The sequence below is a fragment of the Corythoichthys intestinalis genome, chromosome 21 (genome assembly GCF_030265065.1).
Source record: "Corythoichthys intestinalis isolate RoL2023-P3 chromosome 21, ASM3026506v1, whole genome shotgun sequence".
Classification (NCBI taxonomy): Eukaryota; Metazoa; Chordata; class Actinopteri; order Syngnathiformes; family Syngnathidae; genus Corythoichthys; species Corythoichthys intestinalis.
In genome coordinates, this window is record NC_080415.1 from 13638140 (window position 1) to 13656499 (window position 18360).

Here is an 18360-nt window from a genome sequence, read left to right on the forward strand (position 1 = left end):
TGCATCATGACTGCCCGTGTATGATGGCATACAGTTCGCATCGATTTCCTGGACACACAGAGGAACAAGAAGTTAGGAAAAAGTGGGTGAAAAATATCAACAGAAAGGACTTTGTTCCAAATCACAACAGCAGGGTGAGTTTTGGTGAAAAAAATTGAATTTTGTTGCAGTTTGATCGTCTCATTGAGTGTTCTTTATCATCAAGCACACCAGCAGTAGCTGTAAACGCAGGTAGTCAGCTACTGTGTGCTGCTTCATATTTAATCGAATGAATAATAACTGAGATGATGCAGCATGTGCATATATGTTGTACAACACTAAATGTTATAATTGCCTAACGCTACAAATTCTATTTCTCAATGTGGGCATCTAACGTACAGACTAATGTCATGAGAGATTTTTCATCTTTCATCTTTTTTTTTTATCTAGTAAAGTGGGAATGGGCATTTAATTGTGTATTTTGGGGTTCGCTTACTGTATTTAGTGATTGTATTGCTATTTTCTGTTCAAGGTGTGTGGAATACATTTCATTTATGTCAGACCGACTAAAGAGCACCACATACCCAGTTTTACACCTGGGATATAAACGTCATTTTAGAAGTTGTATTCCTTTTCCTGGCATATTCTAATCTCGGGCAGTGGGGCAAGGAACATTATGGGATGGGCAAGAAGCAAGACAGGCCATTTTTTAAAAAATGTCATATTTTTTTCTTCTGTCTCTTTACACCGGGGATAGAGACATCTGTCCATGCTCCGCCCGAACGAAGATGTCTCGCACCCTAGACAGTCAACGCCTCGAAGGTTAACAGTTGTGCTGCTGAATCTACTCATGCAGAAGAGGATCTCAACAACCTGGAAAATATTCATCTGCAGAAGCGTGATGCCAGCATCCAGTGGCCAGATCTCACAGACCACAACTGTTTGCCTCCAGGAGTTACTTTGGCCATTCCTGCATTTACAAGTGGCTGTAAAGAACTTCCTGTGCATGAAGTTACAGAAATGCTTATCAAATGTCAGAAGTCATGTGGCGAGAGCTATTAGGAGATTAAAGGTTTTTGTAAGTTTTGAGTAATGTAATCACTGGTAGGTTACAACCTGTTGATGAGATCGTAGATATTTGTGCATGGTTTTGTAATTTGCAGCCTCAGTTAATCCAGGAGGAAACTGAAGGAGACTAATCGGAAATGGAAATTCATGAGCAAGAAGGTGATGCTCATATGTGGGATATGACAGAAGAGATTTCAGTGATCAAACATGGAATGAAAAAACGGACTTTTCTTTAAGAATATAACGTATTTATACGTTTCTGGGAGCAAATAACATGTAACAAATGTTTCAACAGGGAACGGCATCAAATAACACTTTAACATGATTTTATTATTTTTTTTTTTTAGTCCATGTTAAAGTCCAGACCGGTACTTCACTTGAGTCCACACACTATCATGACTCCATGTGATATTCTGGTTGCAATTGCTGGTAGCAGTTGCTCAAAGTAAACATTCTTCAGATGGCAGATTTGGTCTTCAGTCCACTTCTGATTATATGTCACATCTATGATAACCTATTCATTTGGGATCTATACAAGGAATTTACATTTTGTTTTGTTTTCACAATGCATTGCAATCTGCACTTCATAATAATAGCCTAATCCATATGCTGGTTCTTTAATGCACTTTCCATTAACATACTGTACTTTACATCATACTTGTTTGATTCAATATTTTCCGCAGACGGCTGCATTGAATAATGCTGGGCTGCTACTAAGGTCTGTTAACACTCCAGCAATGATGGCCACCGCTAGAGGGTGACGTCCACAAATCTCTACTCGGATTAGTCAATAGGTAGCTGGGCTGGACCTCAGCACCCCTGTGACTTTCGTGAGGATAAGCAGAACAGAAGATGAATGAAAGTACTCATGACTTTCACAAGTGTTACAAAAATGTATCTAATTTTACAATAGAATGCCATACATATTTTATTTCGATATTATTTTAACTACAAATATGATATTGTTCTTGACTAATTTAGGTCCATGTGAAGCTATTGTGTGGTTTCAGACAAGCATTGAGGTTTTTGATTTAGGTTACCTTTGTATTTAGTGGGATTAAAAGCATGTGGATTACACACAAACACAACCACACACTTATGCTCGATATTGGCTCCCGGATCTGGCAACACTTGGCCTCTCATTGACTTTGCAGCTAGTGGCATACTGATTTAAGGTGCTAGCATAGGGTCAGACGTCTCGCACCGTAATGACGTGTGCACCTGATTGACGGCGCCATACTTTCACCTAAGTCTGCAGACATGTTGTTGTGTTAGGAAGACAAACAGTAGGATTAGAGGCAGGCTACTGCTACTGATGGTAAAGGGGGTTATGTGTGCCAGAGAAGGGCGCTGTTCCAGTTGTGACAGATAGTAGGTCAGAGGAACCAACAGATGGCCAGGAAACTCCCTCCTCCCTTCTTTCACCCACTCGCCTCTCTCGGCGGCATGGGATGTCCTACAATTGCAGCTAGTTGGAGACGCTAACCATCTGAGAGAGTGTGTGTGCGTGTGTGTGTCTTACTCGGGTCTGCTTATGGCATGCAAGTGACAAACAACACTTCAACTAATATATCAAAGAGATGTTAAAATAGGCCAAAAGGACTCTGCTAATGGCATCATAATTTTATACACCCTTTTAGCAACAAAGTACAGTACTTGTCTTTTTCTGATTTTCCGGTTATGTCTTTGACTACCGTAGCAAATTTGGAAACACTGACTCAAGTAAATGGTCTCAGTACGATAATTAAGTCATATTTCTTCATGAAGAGTGTGAACTATTATGAAAATGAAGTTGTATTTTTAGTTGGAAAACAAACCGTAAACTCACAAGAATTAAGTATTATTTTTCAAGAATAAACTTTTATGCTTGTGACTTCTATAATGGACAACTATTCAAAAATTGATACCTAAGATCTAACCCTTTTTTGGACAAGTGACTGTTTTAAGTCATTTAAAAACTTGCTATTAATTGTATTTTACTTCAGGATGTCCCGATCACATATTTTTGCGTACGAGTCTGAGTCACCAGATTTTGAGAATCTGCCGATACCGAGAAGTGTTGATAAAAAAAACAAAAAAGTTCTGAACAAGTTACTGTCCCACCGTGCCGCCTTCATAATATTGATTATTTTCTAAACAAGAAAAACATAGAAAAATGCTTGTCTTTATTAATGCTTCATTGAGTGAGTCCACTCAAATCCACTCACGCTGCTGAGAACAGCCTCTCACTTAGGCTAGGTTCATACTGCAGGTCTTAATGCTCAATTACCATTTTTTTGTCATATCTGTTTTTTTTGGCGTGCCCGTTCAGACTACCTTAGTCCATTGAGCCCGTTCAAGTATGACGCATGCGCACTAATTCGCAGTCCGAGATGCGCTGAGCAAACTGATCCCCATGCGCAGAAGCATCAAAACAAATGAAGAACAAGAAGAAGAAATCCTTCAACCGAGGAAGCAAATACAGCGGCTCCAAAGTTTACACGCACTGTGCAAGCATGACACATCAGTTTGCCCCGACTCGGCCATGTAAGCACTAGACATATTGCTCATTTGGTGCACAGTAATAAAACACACATTATCAGACTTTTCTTCAATGTATTTTTTTAATGACTGTGGTCAAACCCGCCTCCTGCAAAGTAAAAGCTGAGTTCAAGCTCGGCACTAACGCTAATGAACAGCTAAATCGCTGCTGTCTTGCGTGCCGATCTCACGCTTTGCTGACATAATTGCTGCATGAATTCCAATTTGGGAGACTTGACAGTTTAGACCGCCGCCCCATTCTGGACAAATGTGCCCGAGATCGGATTTAAACCACATACGAAAGTGACCCAGATCGGATTTGAAATGGTCCACTTCTCTGCGACTTGTCCCGTTCAGACCGTCCATGCCTCACTTAAATCGGAAAAAAATCGGACTCCTGCATCAAGACCTGCAGTATGAACCTAGCCTAACACAATGAGTTGCCACAGCACACTACCGCTAGTGTTTGACAAGCTAAACGATGATTGACACTTTTGGGCCTTTGATGGTAGAGCTACCAAGCCTCTCTGGCAAGAACAAAGTTGCACCCCAGTCAGTCATCATTAACTTTAAATAGCTAACTCCAGGGCACTGCTGACCGAGAAAAGAAGCAGCAGGGAGAGTAAGCAGTTGCACATGCATTAAGCAGAAAAACAATTTTTTTTTTTTTTTTAATGAAGGATCGGGTTGATCCTTTTCTTTTGGGTCCGATCGGGACATCCCAAATTTTACTCATTGCATGCCATTGATGGCGATAAACGTCCAATTTGTTTACACTCGGACGATGAGTGAATGCTCATGTTTCAGTGCCATTGACGGCGCGAGACGTCCCAATCCATTTTGATTGGGAGAGGTAATGAAACGAATGTCTAACAATCAGATCAATGACTATGTGATTTTAGGTTACAATATCACATAATTGTACTTTTCCCCCTTCATGAAAATCGTAGTGAAAGTGCTATTTAAACTGGAGACTCACTTCTTTTACAAACCACCCTGCCCACACCAGCAATTGATGCTCTTGTTACAGACAAACCATGTCTATATTTGGAACTAGCCAATCGTTGCACACTAGAATCAGAAAAAGATTTCATTCCCTCTCTAATAGCTTCGTCATTCTCAAACTCTAGCAGGTGAATTTAATATTATGTCACTATGTCAAGGAATCGTAATGCACCGATTAGAGCAGGGGTGTCCAAACTTTTTGCAAAGGGGGCCAGATTTGGTGTGGTAAAAATGTGGGGGGCCGACCTTGGCTGATGTCCTTTACTTAGAACAAATTATTGAAGCAAATTTTAGCATGCCATTCCGTGTGTCACTTTTGCTTTGTTTATTTATTTATTTATTTATTTATTTATTTTTATTAATAATTTCAACAATCTCGCAACTAGCTTTTGTGGCGTTCTCTTTCGACTCTCGGGTTCTTGTGAAATACTGCAGCTGTAAAATTAAACTAGCTCCAAGTTGCTTGAATTTCTCACTACGTATCTTCTCTGTAATCTTGTCGTACATGTCAGCGTGTCTTGTTTGGTAATATCGCCTCACATTGAACTCTTTAAAAATAGCGACTGTCTCTTTGCAAATGAGGCAGACACAGTTGTTGCGCATTTTAGTGAAGAAATAGTCCAATTTCCACTTATCCTTGAAGCGTCGGCCGTCGCAGTCAACTTTATTTTTTTTTTGTTGATTGTCGCCATTTTAGAAAATTAGGGATAAACGGTCACCTGGGGTAATGTTGCTTAGAGTGCTGCTGCCTTTTAGTGGGTAAATGAGGAGCAGCATTTAGTGTGTAAGCTACTTCATATGCTGGTAGCAGTACTGCTGACCAATTTATTAAGTCTGTGTGCGGGCCAGACGTTATTGATTTTATTACAGAGGCTGGGGGCCGGATGAAATTTGACAAAGGGCCGCATTTGGCCCCCGGGCGGGACTCTGGACATGTCTGGATTAGAGGATTATTAATTCATTGCAGTTTTCTGGAGAAGTAAGTATTGTGGTATTTGTATCAGTATTTGTCTCCAAAATAATTCATACAAATACACTCGCGATTCGCACATCCTTGTTAGAGTCATTAATATTTATGTGATTTTCATTTGTTTTTGAGATCCACTAATACTGAATATCTGTGATTTCACGTCATTTCGAAATCCGCAAATACATCCATGATTTTCATGCGCGTAAATGCAATTTGTTTAATTTTGAGACAAATCTCTTCCAATAGTTAATCGCGTTGCCACCCAAGTTTGTCACACCACGTCTCCAAAGCAGTCTGGAATTGAGTCTTAATCCGCAGTCCAGATGTAGAACACAACACGCAGATAAAATAATGGTCAACTGCACGGCTGCCTGGAACCCATGTTCATCTGCTTTGGCAGGCTAGTTGCTGGTCAGCGCGCATGTGCCCGGCTTAGCGATGACCTCGGGAGAGAGAGACGTGGCAACAAAATAACAAGGTCAGCGACAGACAGAGGCCGGAATCATTCTGTCGTCTGTATGGCATGTTTCTCGACAACAGCTAATGCGCATTTTAGCCTCTTTTATGAACAGATCACACGCTATCAACTAGGTGATTATTCAACATTTTTGAGGAGTTAAGAAAAGCCAGACAATACCGGTAGTGGTTAATATTAACGTTTTTTAAAGTTCCAATGGCAAAGCAACTCTGAACAGGTGTCATGTCTTCCAGTTTATTGTGTTAGTGTTGGTGTGTGTACAGCAGAGGCGAGAGGTAACAGGCCATTTGAGGCTGAGGACTCAGACAGTGTTTCACATAGTCTGCTCGAGATAATCAGCAAGGTCGCTCCGTCCCCACTTTTGTTTCAGTACCGCAGTGATGTGAAGGCAGAATGTGTTTGTGTGCGCGCCCACTCATCCAGGTGACTGCCACCCGCCAACTTATGTAACTACTCAGCCATTTGTTTTTTTGCTTTTTAGCACAACTGGCATCAAAACAAGCTACTCTCTCTTCATCCACGTTCAGCCTTTTAGGGACTGTGGTCACTAATGTGGACAGCTATTCAAATGTTAACACTTAAGACCTTTAAAGAGCATACGACATGAGAAAAAAAGTCTTAAACAGCATTATTATGTGAATTAGAATCATATTTTGAGACGATTCGACTATATACAACAGTTTAGCAAAGCGCAGATGACGAGAAATTAGTGTTTTAATCTGCCGGTTAGCCACGCCTACCATTATAGGGCTGTAGCGTCCCCAACAGGTGGATGACTTCAGCGGGAGACTGGGCTCATCAGTTTTACTATTCAGCCCATTGAGGGGGAATCATTCAGAACGAGGAAAACGCGACGAAGAGAGCCACAAAATGTCATTGTTTCAGTCTCTCTACTCCAATATTTTTACAGGATATTCTTTTTATCCAAGTATTTTTCCCCAATAGCTAAATAAATGGCTTGAGAAGGACCAGTCAGCCCGTCGAGGGGGAACTATTCACAACGAGGAAAACGCTACGAAGAGAGCTGGAAAATGTCATTGTTTCTGTCTCTTTACTTCAATATTTTTACAGGATATTCTTTTTATCCAAGTATTTTCCCCAATTGCTAAATAAATGGCATGGTCATGACAAATAACAGTCTTGTGCTAAATGGAATATGAAATAATAAAAATGCACTTATTCAGGACGACATGGCAAAATTACTCCATCATGGTCAAAACTGTCGACTTCACCTTTACTGTCGCACCTCCCGAACGATATTTGATGTCACCTGAATCGGACATATGTCATTTCCCTTCCCCGGCTTCGGAGAATGTAAACAAACCAAGAGGCGTGAGAGCTAGCCGACATGCTAACCCAAACCGAGTGATGTTTCAAAGTCTTCGAAGCGGAAAATCACACATAACTAGCCCGGATTATTTGACATGACGACTGGGTTGTCGATTGTCTTCGCGGATCGGCAAACCGCCCGGCGGAGAGCAATTTACAGTTCGTTCCCCGGAGGACGGCGGCTGCAGTTGTTGTGCAGCTAACGTGCAGCTAATGTGCACGAGGAGAGCTTTTTACATGCCTATCAATGATCAAACGTAAGTAGTCCTTTATTTAAAGAAAGTTTGTAGTGTTTACTTTGTAATCGCTGTATTAATATTTGACATAATACAAAACAAGATGTTTACTCACTTCCTCGTAAGTCCAATAGTCCCACAGTAGTAGGGCTTGGCCAATATCCACGGTGAATGGGAGCCTTTTGAAACTCCAAAAAGGCGCACACGCCTCTCCCTCATAAAGCAAGATTTTTCTGCAGCCGTTTGGCTGGCGTGATGCGAAAAATAAACGTATTAATCCGTAAAATCAGCTGAATCCTTAGTCCTCATACACAACAGAACGGCTGTTTAGTGAAGAGGACACCTTCACCCGTACTCGTCACAGCGCCCTCCTCCTCAATGCGAGACCGAAGCCGGAAGTCACTCATTTTCATGGCGGGGGATTCAAAAAACTAAATAAATATAGCGATCGCTTCCACACACATCCAAGCGGTCCCTATCTTTCAGGAGCATAAAATATCGCGTGTATTATGAAATAAACATGCTTTTTCGTGTCACATGCACTTTAACCCTTTTTGGATAGGCAGGTGAGTCATAGTCATAGTATTTTAACTCATTGCACGCTATGGACAGCATTACACATCCAATAGGAGGTCGTTCATTCGCCCCTTCCAGTCAAAATTGATTGGACGTCAAACGCCGTCAATCGCAGCCAATGAGTAAAATGAGTGCGCTGTAAGGGTATAAAATAAAAAAATCATAATTTGTACAATGGTACCTCTACTTACAAAATCAATTGGTTCTGGAAGTAGTCTCCTAACCTGAAAATTCTGGAAGTAGGGACATGTTTTCCCATGTAAATTCCCTAATCCGTTCCAAGCCCCCAAAAATTCAGACATAAATATTTTCTAAAGCATAAAAATGCATCAAAACATATAAGAAATACATGTTACAATTAGATTATTGCACAGTAAACATAAAATCAGAGTTGCGCATAATGTAAAAAACAAAAAATAGAGTAAAATATAAAAGATAATACACTCATGTGTAGCTGTCGGAACACTTCATGGCCCGAGGGGTGAATGAAGAGGATGCTGGGATACAGTTAGCCAATTGGATGCCAGGAAGATGCTAGGCAGTAGTCAGTGACAGAGCAGCTTCAAGTATGTTACATTCAATAAACTCTGGGAGCTGCAAGTAGCAGCCCATACTGTATTTTTGCCTCTCGTATCCTGAAATTTCTTTCATAACAAGAGGCAACATTTTCCCGTTCAGTCGTGTCGTAAACTGAAAATTCCATTAGTAAAAACGTTTGTAAGTAGAGGTACCGCTGTACATTAAAGGGGTTAAGTATACCGAGGAAAGGGCTATGATCACAATCAACTGTGGGCCGCCACGCCGTACTTATTGTGACAAAAGCCTCTTTCACATATAACGAAACACCGTTAAAATCTCCAGATTTAAACGGGCAGCCCTTGTACGTGAAAGTAATTTCCCGAGTCAATTGACACGGCGGTTACGCGGACATTTCACGGGTCGCATCTTAATGTAATGTCCAGGAAAGTCCCGGGACGAGGCGTATGTGAAAGCAAGCTTTAAATTCCCGGGTCGCGGCACCATGGCTGATGGCGTAAATATCATGGCGGGCCGACCGTCACTTCCTCTTTCTTCGCAGTAAGACAAAAAGCGGTAAACAAACATTGCAATTGTCAACATAGCGAGCTTGAAATAGCTAAATTAAACTGAAAACATAATGAAATTAAATTGCTACTGGCTCGTAGAGCCAAGGGAGAGAGTCCATCATCCATCTTTGGAAATGTGTGGTTTATTTTGTTGCGGACGTTAGGGTCCGCAACTGCAGACAAGGTTGTACCTCAAAGCACAAAACAACAGAGGGATGTGTTCAAGGGATTATCAAATACAAACAAAAATACATGCGATCGCGTAAGAGGGGGAATAACACAATGGGTACAGTAGGTCGACGGGGATCAATAATATTAACCTAAGCGGTAGGTAGAGAGCCGATGAGACAACAAAACAAATACACTCAAATGCCAACACAATGTAGGGGATTTCAAAACAAGGGCAGCAGAGGTGTCGAATGGCGCCCAGAAAGTTAATATCTCGGCACCCTTCTCTTGGATAGCCTGGGCTTGAATACAGTCTTAATGAGCTTGAATTGGCTGCAGCTACGACCTCGGGAACGCTTCCACAAACGGTTCTGTAAAAAAATATGAATTGCCCAACATTGTGACAGCCGACGCTGACCAAAAATGACATAATGTCGGGGTTATAAAATCGCGCCAGCAGCCCTCCCCGCACAGAGAGCGCCAGTGTGCAACACGGGACAAGTCTGTGAAAGTATCCAACCCGCATCATTCCCAAGATATATCTACATGTGTGAAAGCAATGACGCGAGTAAATCCCACGTCACCTTACATGGTAATTTACCGGGATATGTTTTTGAAAGGGGCTAAAGACGCACGTGCTCATACTGAATCTTTGATAAAAGCTATAAGCTGTAAAATGCAGCTCATCATGAAAATAACCAACAAAAACAACAGTTGTGATTTTTTTATTTTAATAATGCTGTAGAACCAAGTTACGTAATAGCCAGTAAAATCTACTGAAAAATCTAACTACTGTTTTTCACGACAAGGAAGTGGTCAAAATGGTGCCAGGCGAAATCAACCACCTAACACAGTCATCATTTGACGAGGGTTTGAGGCTAAGCCAAAACAATCTAGACATTAGTTGTGACGATTCTATTTTTATAAACAGCAACAGCAGAATGGTGAAAAAAGTGAACCAGCATCAAAGCAGACGGAGTAAGTGAGAGACGAGTGCAAACTCAACTTTGAGCACAAGTTTTTTTTTTTCTTTCTACAGCCGCCAACTCATAAGAGACTACTATCAGACCAAACTGTGACTGCCGATGACAGGAAGTGCTAAAAATGGGTACTTCCTGTTTGGCATGTGAGAGACAAGTGACTATGGGGACGCGTGACATTTGAGCTGCATAATAACCCACTACCAGTTTCAACCCTGCCGCTTAACCCCGATGCTCCTTTGACACGCACACACTGCATTTCCATAATAAAGGCCTCTGTGGGGGCAGTGTGAAAGAAGGGGAAGCGTTTCTATCATCAAAAGATGTCTGCGAGGTCAACTTGAACCAAGGTTGACCTGTCACTCACGCATCAGATAGCCATATAATTGGCTCACTGACCAAAAAAATACACACTGTACTAGCAGCTACGTAGCTATCTAGCAATCTGTAGCATCGACCCCCCTCCCCCACTGCAATTCTAAGATGTCTTCAACATTGCTTTTATCCAGTATTGCTATTCTGAGTAAAGCAACCGATACACCATCGGGTGGAACAAGTAGACTCTCGAGATTGCAGCTTCAGAGATATTGTGAGAGGCGAGACAGCAACTGTGTGAAAGTGGTCAGATTAAAATACTGTGACTGTGGTTGTAAAGTTTAACCCATACTTAATTTCTGCCACCCCTGAAAACAATCGTTGTAGTCCGGCAGCTATTTTATGTCACAGATTCTAGAAATGTCCCACTTTTGTCTGGTCTGTCCACCAGTTAACGTTTCACTCCTGTCAGGTCAATTTGTAAGATCGCCACCAATTTCTCTCAGAGACCATGCAGCATCATGAAGTGCCGCAACGTGGACATTCAATTCAGTCTAATATTGATGCTTTAGCATTTTTAAACCACACTGTATTATTCAAAAACGCGTTGAAAAAAACGTGCGTGTTCTGAATCACGACAAAAACCGAGGGGAGCTAAGATATTGAAGCATGGTCAGCGTTAAGAGTTGTGAAAAGTATACAAAAGTAACAAAGTATCGGTACTCAAATTAGGGCTGCAGCTATCGATTATTTAGGTAATTGATTCATTTATCAATTAGTTAATTCGAATAATCGAGTAATCAGATTACGAACATTTAATGTGTTACAGAATAAATTTTAGGATATGTAAAACAAGTGTTTATGCTTGTAATAATATTTATTTTGGCTTGCTAAGCTTACGCTTTCAAAAGAAAATTAAATGCAAATACAAAATAAAATTCCTGAGTAGATCGATCGGGTCCGATCACGTCATTTTCAAAGTATCGGAATCGGCAAAAAAATATCGGACATGCCTTTTTTTAACATATATATATATATTTTTTTGATTAAATCGTTTTCTAATTGTATTTAACGTTACAGACATAATATGTTTCACTCATCTAGAGTCTTTAGTTTAAGCTTAAGGTAGGGTTATCAAATTTATCCCGATAACGGCAGTAATTACTTTTTTTAAAAAATGTATCACGTTAAAATATTTAGCGCAATTAATGCATGTGCTGCACGACCCACTCACGCATCGCCGCGCTCAATCTGTAATGGCGCCGTTTTACCTATATAGAGAGCTTAAGGCAGCGTAAAATGAGTAGAGTGAATTTTAGCAGCCTTTGGAGCCTTTTTTTAATTGGCTAAAGCCTTACAATCCCTCTCCCTACGATTAGAAATATCGTGGGAAGCAATGTGGGGAAGCAAGGTAGTAATTGATCTTTTTCTTAACACCCTATGTTAATTCCCAACACAGAGAAGATATATCAGTTGGTAGCACTACGCACAGACATGGTTGCACTTCCCATCATGCATTTGGGCAGAACAGTTAAATGGCTTCAGTATCATTTACTGAAAGCTCAACAAATACACTAGATGGCAATATTTAGTCACAATATACAAAGTCACATTTATCCTTTAAGAATTACAAGTGTTTCTATCCGTGGATCCCTCTCACAGAAAGAATGTTAATAATGTAAATGCCATCATGAGGATTTATTGTCATGATAAACAAATACAGTACTTATGTACTGTATGTTGAATGTATATATTCGCCCAAGTTTTATTCATTTTTTTCTTAATGCATTGCCAAAATGTATATGATCGGGAAAAATTATCGGGAATGATTGGAATTGAATCAGGAGCAAAAAAAGCAATCGGATAAGGAAATATCGGGATCGGCAGATACTCAAACTAAAACGATCGGGATCGGCTCGGGAGCAAAAAAACATGATCGGAACAACCCTATTCCTGAGTGTTTCTTCAAGCTATTCAGAATTGCAACTCTCATTTCACAAGAGCAATAAATGCATTTTAAAAGAAATTAAAATACCTGAGCTCAAACAATATAAAAAAAAAATAATTGGGATCCATGTACAGCAAAGGAAAGCATAGCAAAAGTCCGCTAGCTTAAATGCTATAAAATACTAATGTTTTTCTTTTTTATAATGCTCCTAACAAATTGTCCCTCAAAAAAAAAAATTCTAAATATACTTCTAACTAAATAACGAATGCATGAATAAACATATTAGCGCAAACAAAAACATACCGTATGTTGGTCTTAACAGGGAGCAGTTGGATTCAGCCATGTTAGATGAGGTATAGCATATTCACTGTTTCCACAAGAGGGTAGTGTATCCACCCAAATCAATAAAACTAATTGAAACGCTTTCAAAACAAACCATTACGAAGTCATTCTAATTAAAACAAATCCTCGAAGCAGCAAAATTTGATTTGAAGCTTTTTTCTAATCGAATTACTCGAGTTAATCGATTAATCCAGTGTTTTTCAACCGGTGTGCCGTGAGTGATCGTCAGATGTGCCGCGAGAAATTATCCAATATTGCTTTTATTTATTTTTTTTTCAACGTCGTCTGGTGGAGTTGCAGTAGGAAGGAAGGTGTTGGTAGAAAGTTGCGGTTGTGTGCAGATAAACGAGATATTGCACTTGTTGCGTTCAATAACTGCTCAGATTTCTAGCCATCAGCCACCTTGCTGTCCGCAACAATGTGGACCCCAGCACATTTACTGCACATCATTTGATTAGACTCGTCAAGAGTCAATATACACAAAAAATTAGGGCTGCAGCTGTTTTAGCAGTCGATTATCAACTAGTTAGTCTGAATGATCGAGTAATTGGATTAAGAACATTTAATGTGTTGCAGAATAAAATTTTGGAGATGTAAAACAAAGGCTTGCTAATATTTGCACTTTCAAAACAGCATTAAATGCTAATTCAAAATGATTTTTTTTCATTTAAAAATACATTTAAATACCTCAGCTTAGTCTCAAACAGTATAAAAAAATAAATAAATAAATGAGAATTTTAAGTACAACAAAAGAACGATTGGCTAACTTGCATAGAAAAAGTCCGCTAGCTTGAATGCTACAAAATGCTAACATTGTTTTTCAATGCTCCCATACTCAATTACGAATGCACTAAAAATGCTCATTAGCTCAAACAAAAACTTAACTTATGTTGGTCTTAACAGAGAGCAGCTGGATTCAGCCATTTTAAATGAGTTATGTCATATTCACTGTTGCCACTAGAGGACAGTGTATCCACCCAAATCAATCAAACTAAGTGCAAACCCTTTCAAAACAAACTATTACAACGCCACTCGAAATAAACGAATACCTGAAGTAGCAAAATTTGATTCTAAGCTTTTTTTCTGATCAAATTACTCGAGTTAATTGATTAATCGTTGCAGCACAACACAAAAGTGTCCTTTCCATTTTATCCAAATGTTACGACCGTCAATCCTCCCCCTGTGTTTTATTTTAAAGACATTGCTAAAGTCTTTGATTTCATGCTTAACTGCGATAAAAATAAAAACAGCGAGAGACCCAGAGCTGTTGACAAAGATTCCTGCCAGGACATCGATTTTGTGTTCATCTAAACAGGCGCAAGTTTCACACCAAGTATAAATACTGAGAAATTTAGTAATAGTAATGATTTTGGAACATTTTTGGTTTGTGGTGTGCCGTGACTCAGAAAAGGTTGAAAAACACTGGATTAATCATTGCAGCACTAACTTAAATGTTGCATCCGATTATCGTATTTCTTTACAAAAGTATCGATACTTAGTTATTTATTTTTGCATGTGCTATTTTTTTTTATTTTGCACTACTCTTGATAGAGATGGAGGATGTTTTTGCATTTTCCTTGTTAACCCATCGCCAGCAGGGTCAACAACCCTTCCACTTCATATAGATTGGACGTGATAAACTCATTTAGATAGTTTTAATTTAGGTTTTTAAGAGCCACATGATCGGACGCATATCATGATCAATTTTGTGATTTTTAACTGTGTAGTGTCAAAAATGGTATGGAGTATCGTATTTTTTTGACGATTGATATCGAGTCACTACCAGCAAACTGCCTTTCCACTGTATCACGCTGAAATGCAGGTGTGAAAATCCAACATGTCAGCAGCAAGTTGATGATGAAAAATGCAGACCAATAAGCTTGAAGGTCAAGTGAAATCATCAATCCATCCATTTTATCGTGCGTATCGATGGAGGTTAGCCCAGCTGACCTTTGAACGAGAGGAGTAAATCTCGTCTTGGACTCACCTTGATGGGCTCAGTGCTGAAGTGGATTTTCCGGGACGGGGGTGGATCCTCTTCAGCAGGCAGCCCGGCGATCTCCACGCAACTGGACTCGGCCTCGTAGTGGTCATCGTCGTCCTCCTCTTGGCTTCCTCCGTCGTCTCCCAGCGTCCGGCTGTCCTCCCCTGCCGCCTCTATCCCTGATGAGGTGGCATCTCCGTTTTCGAAGTGCGCAGCCTTGCTGGCCTCCTCCAGCTGCTCAGCCTTGGCCTCTACACCGGCATCAGATACCGTCTTTGCCCTGTGCTGTTCCACCTCGACCTTTTGACCCCCATTCATGCTCTCAGCAGGGCTGGACCCCCTGCAGGGTTTCCTCACAGGCCCCTCTTGGTCCCGCTGACTGGTAATGTCATCCTCCTGGTTGCTGGTGGCCAACGTTCCTGCCCTCTTGGTGATTATTTTGGAGTTCAAGACACCCACCTTGGCACTCACCCCCCTGGAAGGGAGCGGCGGCGTGGACGAGAGACGGTTCAGGTTGTTTCGGAGCTCGGCCGCCCGTTCGAAGACGGCGCTGAGCTGGCTGACGGTGGGGGAAACTGCCTCGCTGGCGTCCAAGCTGTCCAGAGATTCGGTGCTGCCGTTGAAACGTGCCATCATGTCCAGCCTGCCCTCTTGCAGGCCCGGGGCCTTGTCTGCTTTGAGCAGAACCCTGGTGGTGGCCAGCTTCTCCTGCTGCTGCTCGAAAATGCGGCGGGTCTCCTGCAGCTTGGAGTAGCTGGGCGACGAGGCCCGTTGGTGGCCGTTCTCGGGCTTGGTGTCGAACTTGCTCACGCGTTCGGACACTGTGGAGCCGAGCTTAAGCAGCGCGCTGTGGTCCACGTTTTCGTTCAGGCTGCCGGCCCTGGGAAGGGAGAGGCGCACGGCTTTGTCGCTTGCCTTGGCGCCCTCCTCGGATTCGGCGTCAGTCGTGGTGGTCTGCAGCTGCTGGAACATGTTCTTGATGCGGTGCACGTTGGAGCCGTACCTGCGCCCGCGGGGGCCATCCTGTAAATTGCCGTTCGCGGCGTTGTCCGCGACGGGCTTCAGGGCCTGCATCCCCGCCTCGTAGGCGCTCCTGTGCGGGGATGGGCTCCTGAGCGTGGAGCCGGCGCTCTTGGAGGTGGCTTCGGTCTTCATCATGGTGGCTCGCTCAGTAGTCGCGACGGATGCTCTGCGACGGCATGTCTTCCCTGCCTCACCCCCGCTGGGAAAGCTGCGTTATCCACCGGTGGCAGGCTGATGATGCGCTCGGGCTAGGCAGGTGGATCGAGACAAAAACAACAGATCGCGTTAAAGGCCTGCGTGCACCGCGCTGCAGATCTCATGCAATGCTATGGAGAGAGTGGGCACGATGCATCTGTCATTAGCTTGCGCGAAATCACAACGGCGGCACTTGCTAGATTGGAGCGAGCGTTCAAATGACAATTGGACGCAGAAAGTAGAACGGTTGACGAGACGCGGCGGCTTTAGCGCGGCTGACGACAGATTGCTTACGTTTTAATCCCTTTTTAAAGGCAGCATCATTTTGATCTCTTCTTGTGGAGAGCAGCAGATTTTCTGCCTGGTCCTCCTCAGCGAGGCGAGAGCCGCTGCTGCAAGGAGGAGAGGCATCCGCAGGGCCCTAGCGCCTATTTAGTGGATGATTTATCTGAATTGTCAATATACTCTTTGGCAGCCTTTCCATCGTTCTTATAAATGATTAATTTGGAGAAATTATGGTTGCGTTAAAGGATGAATGCTTGGTATCTATTCATCCCATTATTTATCAAATTGAAATTTGTATTCTAATGCTTTTTATAGGTGCAATTCATCCATGTTTGTGCGCTAGGAATCTTGTAAATCACTTGTATTTGAATCAGGATATGGAGAATGGGTTTAACCGCTATACTATCAATTAAGGACAAAGTTTTTTTTTTTAATTGTTGAAATCTGGCAGCTAACGTTTCCTTGTGTTATAGTGGAATAGTGGCGCCATCTTTAGGTGGTTTGGTGGTACCTTTTGGAATTCCTCACATTTCTGCATAAAATCGCCATCAAATGTGATCTGATCTTTGTCAAAATCACTCAGATGAAAATACAGCGTTTGCTTTAACTAAAACCACCCAAACATTAATAGGTTTTCATATTTTAATGAGGATAGCATGCAAACAATGACAGAAGGGGGAAAATAGGTAAGTGAACTCTCTGCCTAAGGAGACGAAACGAGCTAATTAAACCAAATTTTACCAAACTATTTGAGTCAGGTGTGTGCTCAATCACTGATGAGAGGTTTTAAGCTGCCCCACCCTCTTTAAAACACATACCTAGTAAGAGTTGTCTTGATGAGGAGCATTGTCTGATGTGCATCATGGCTCGGTCAAAAGAGCTGTCTGAAGACAGATCAAGGATCTTTCATTTGTTTGAAGCTGGGAAAGGATACAAAACCATCTCTAAAAGTCTGGATGTTCATCAATGAACAGTCAGAGAAGTTGTCTACAAATGAAGAGAGTATGGCACTATTGCTTCTGTCCCAAGGAGTGGCCGTCCACCAAAGATGACACTGAGAGTTCAGCGCGGAATACTCAGAGAGGTAAAAAAGAACCCTAGAGTGTTAGCTAAAGACTTACAGAAATCACTGGCACAGTCCAATATCTCTGTGCACACATCAACTATATGTAAAACTATGACCAAGAATGGTGTTCATGTTATGTCTTTAAAATAAATAAATAAAAAATAAAAAACATCTCGTTTAATGTTCACAAAAAGGCACTTGGGCACTCCACATAAGTTTTGGCAACAATATTTTGTGGACTAATGAAACCAAAGTTTAATTGTTTGGGAGTAACACACAACGTTATGTGTGGAGGAAAAATGGAACAGCTCACCAACATCAACTCCTCATCCCCATTGTGAAGCATGGTGGAGGGAGCATCATGATTTGGGGCCGTTTGCTGCCTCAGGGCCTGAACAACTTGCAATCATTAATGGAAGAATGGATTGAAAAGTTAATCAGGATATTTTGCAGGAAAACCTGAGGCCGTCTGCCAGACAGTTGAAGCTAAAATGAGGATGGATGCTGCAACAAGACAATGATCCAAAGCACAGAAGTAAATAAACTTCAGAATGGTTTCAGAAGAACAAAATACATGTTCTGGAGTGGCCAAGTCAAAGTCCAGACTTGAACCCCATTGAGATGCTGTGGCATGACCTAAAGACAGCTTTTCGTGCCAGACATCCCAAGACTCTGACTGAACTACAGGAGTTTTTGTAAACAAGATTGGGCCAAGATTAGTCTTGACCAATGTGCCAGACTGATCAGCAGCAACAGGAAGCATCTGGTTGAAGTTATTGCTGCCAAAGGGGGCGCCACAAAATATATA

General features: G+C 41.6%; 1 protein-coding gene across 2 annotated transcripts in view; it reads right to left on the reverse strand.

The window, feature by feature from the left end:
- Positions 1–16642, reverse strand: part of ppp1r9bb (protein phosphatase 1, regulatory subunit 9Bb) — a 44714-nt gene extending 28072 nt beyond the window's left edge. The window contains exons 1-2 of one of the 2 annotated variants that reach the window (XM_057826325.1): positions 16496–16642; positions 14987–16254 (exon numbers count right to left, since the gene is read on the reverse strand). In XM_057826325.1, coding sequence (XP_057682308.1) covers positions 14987–16141 — 1155 coding nt within the window. In that variant the 5' untranslated portion in view covers positions 16142–16254; positions 16496–16642. Of the gene's footprint in view, positions 1–14986; positions 16475–16495 lie in introns of those variants that run through there. The other variant, XM_057826327.1, reaches the window with a different exon arrangement.
- Between the last annotated feature and the right edge of the window lie 1718 nt (positions 16643–18360).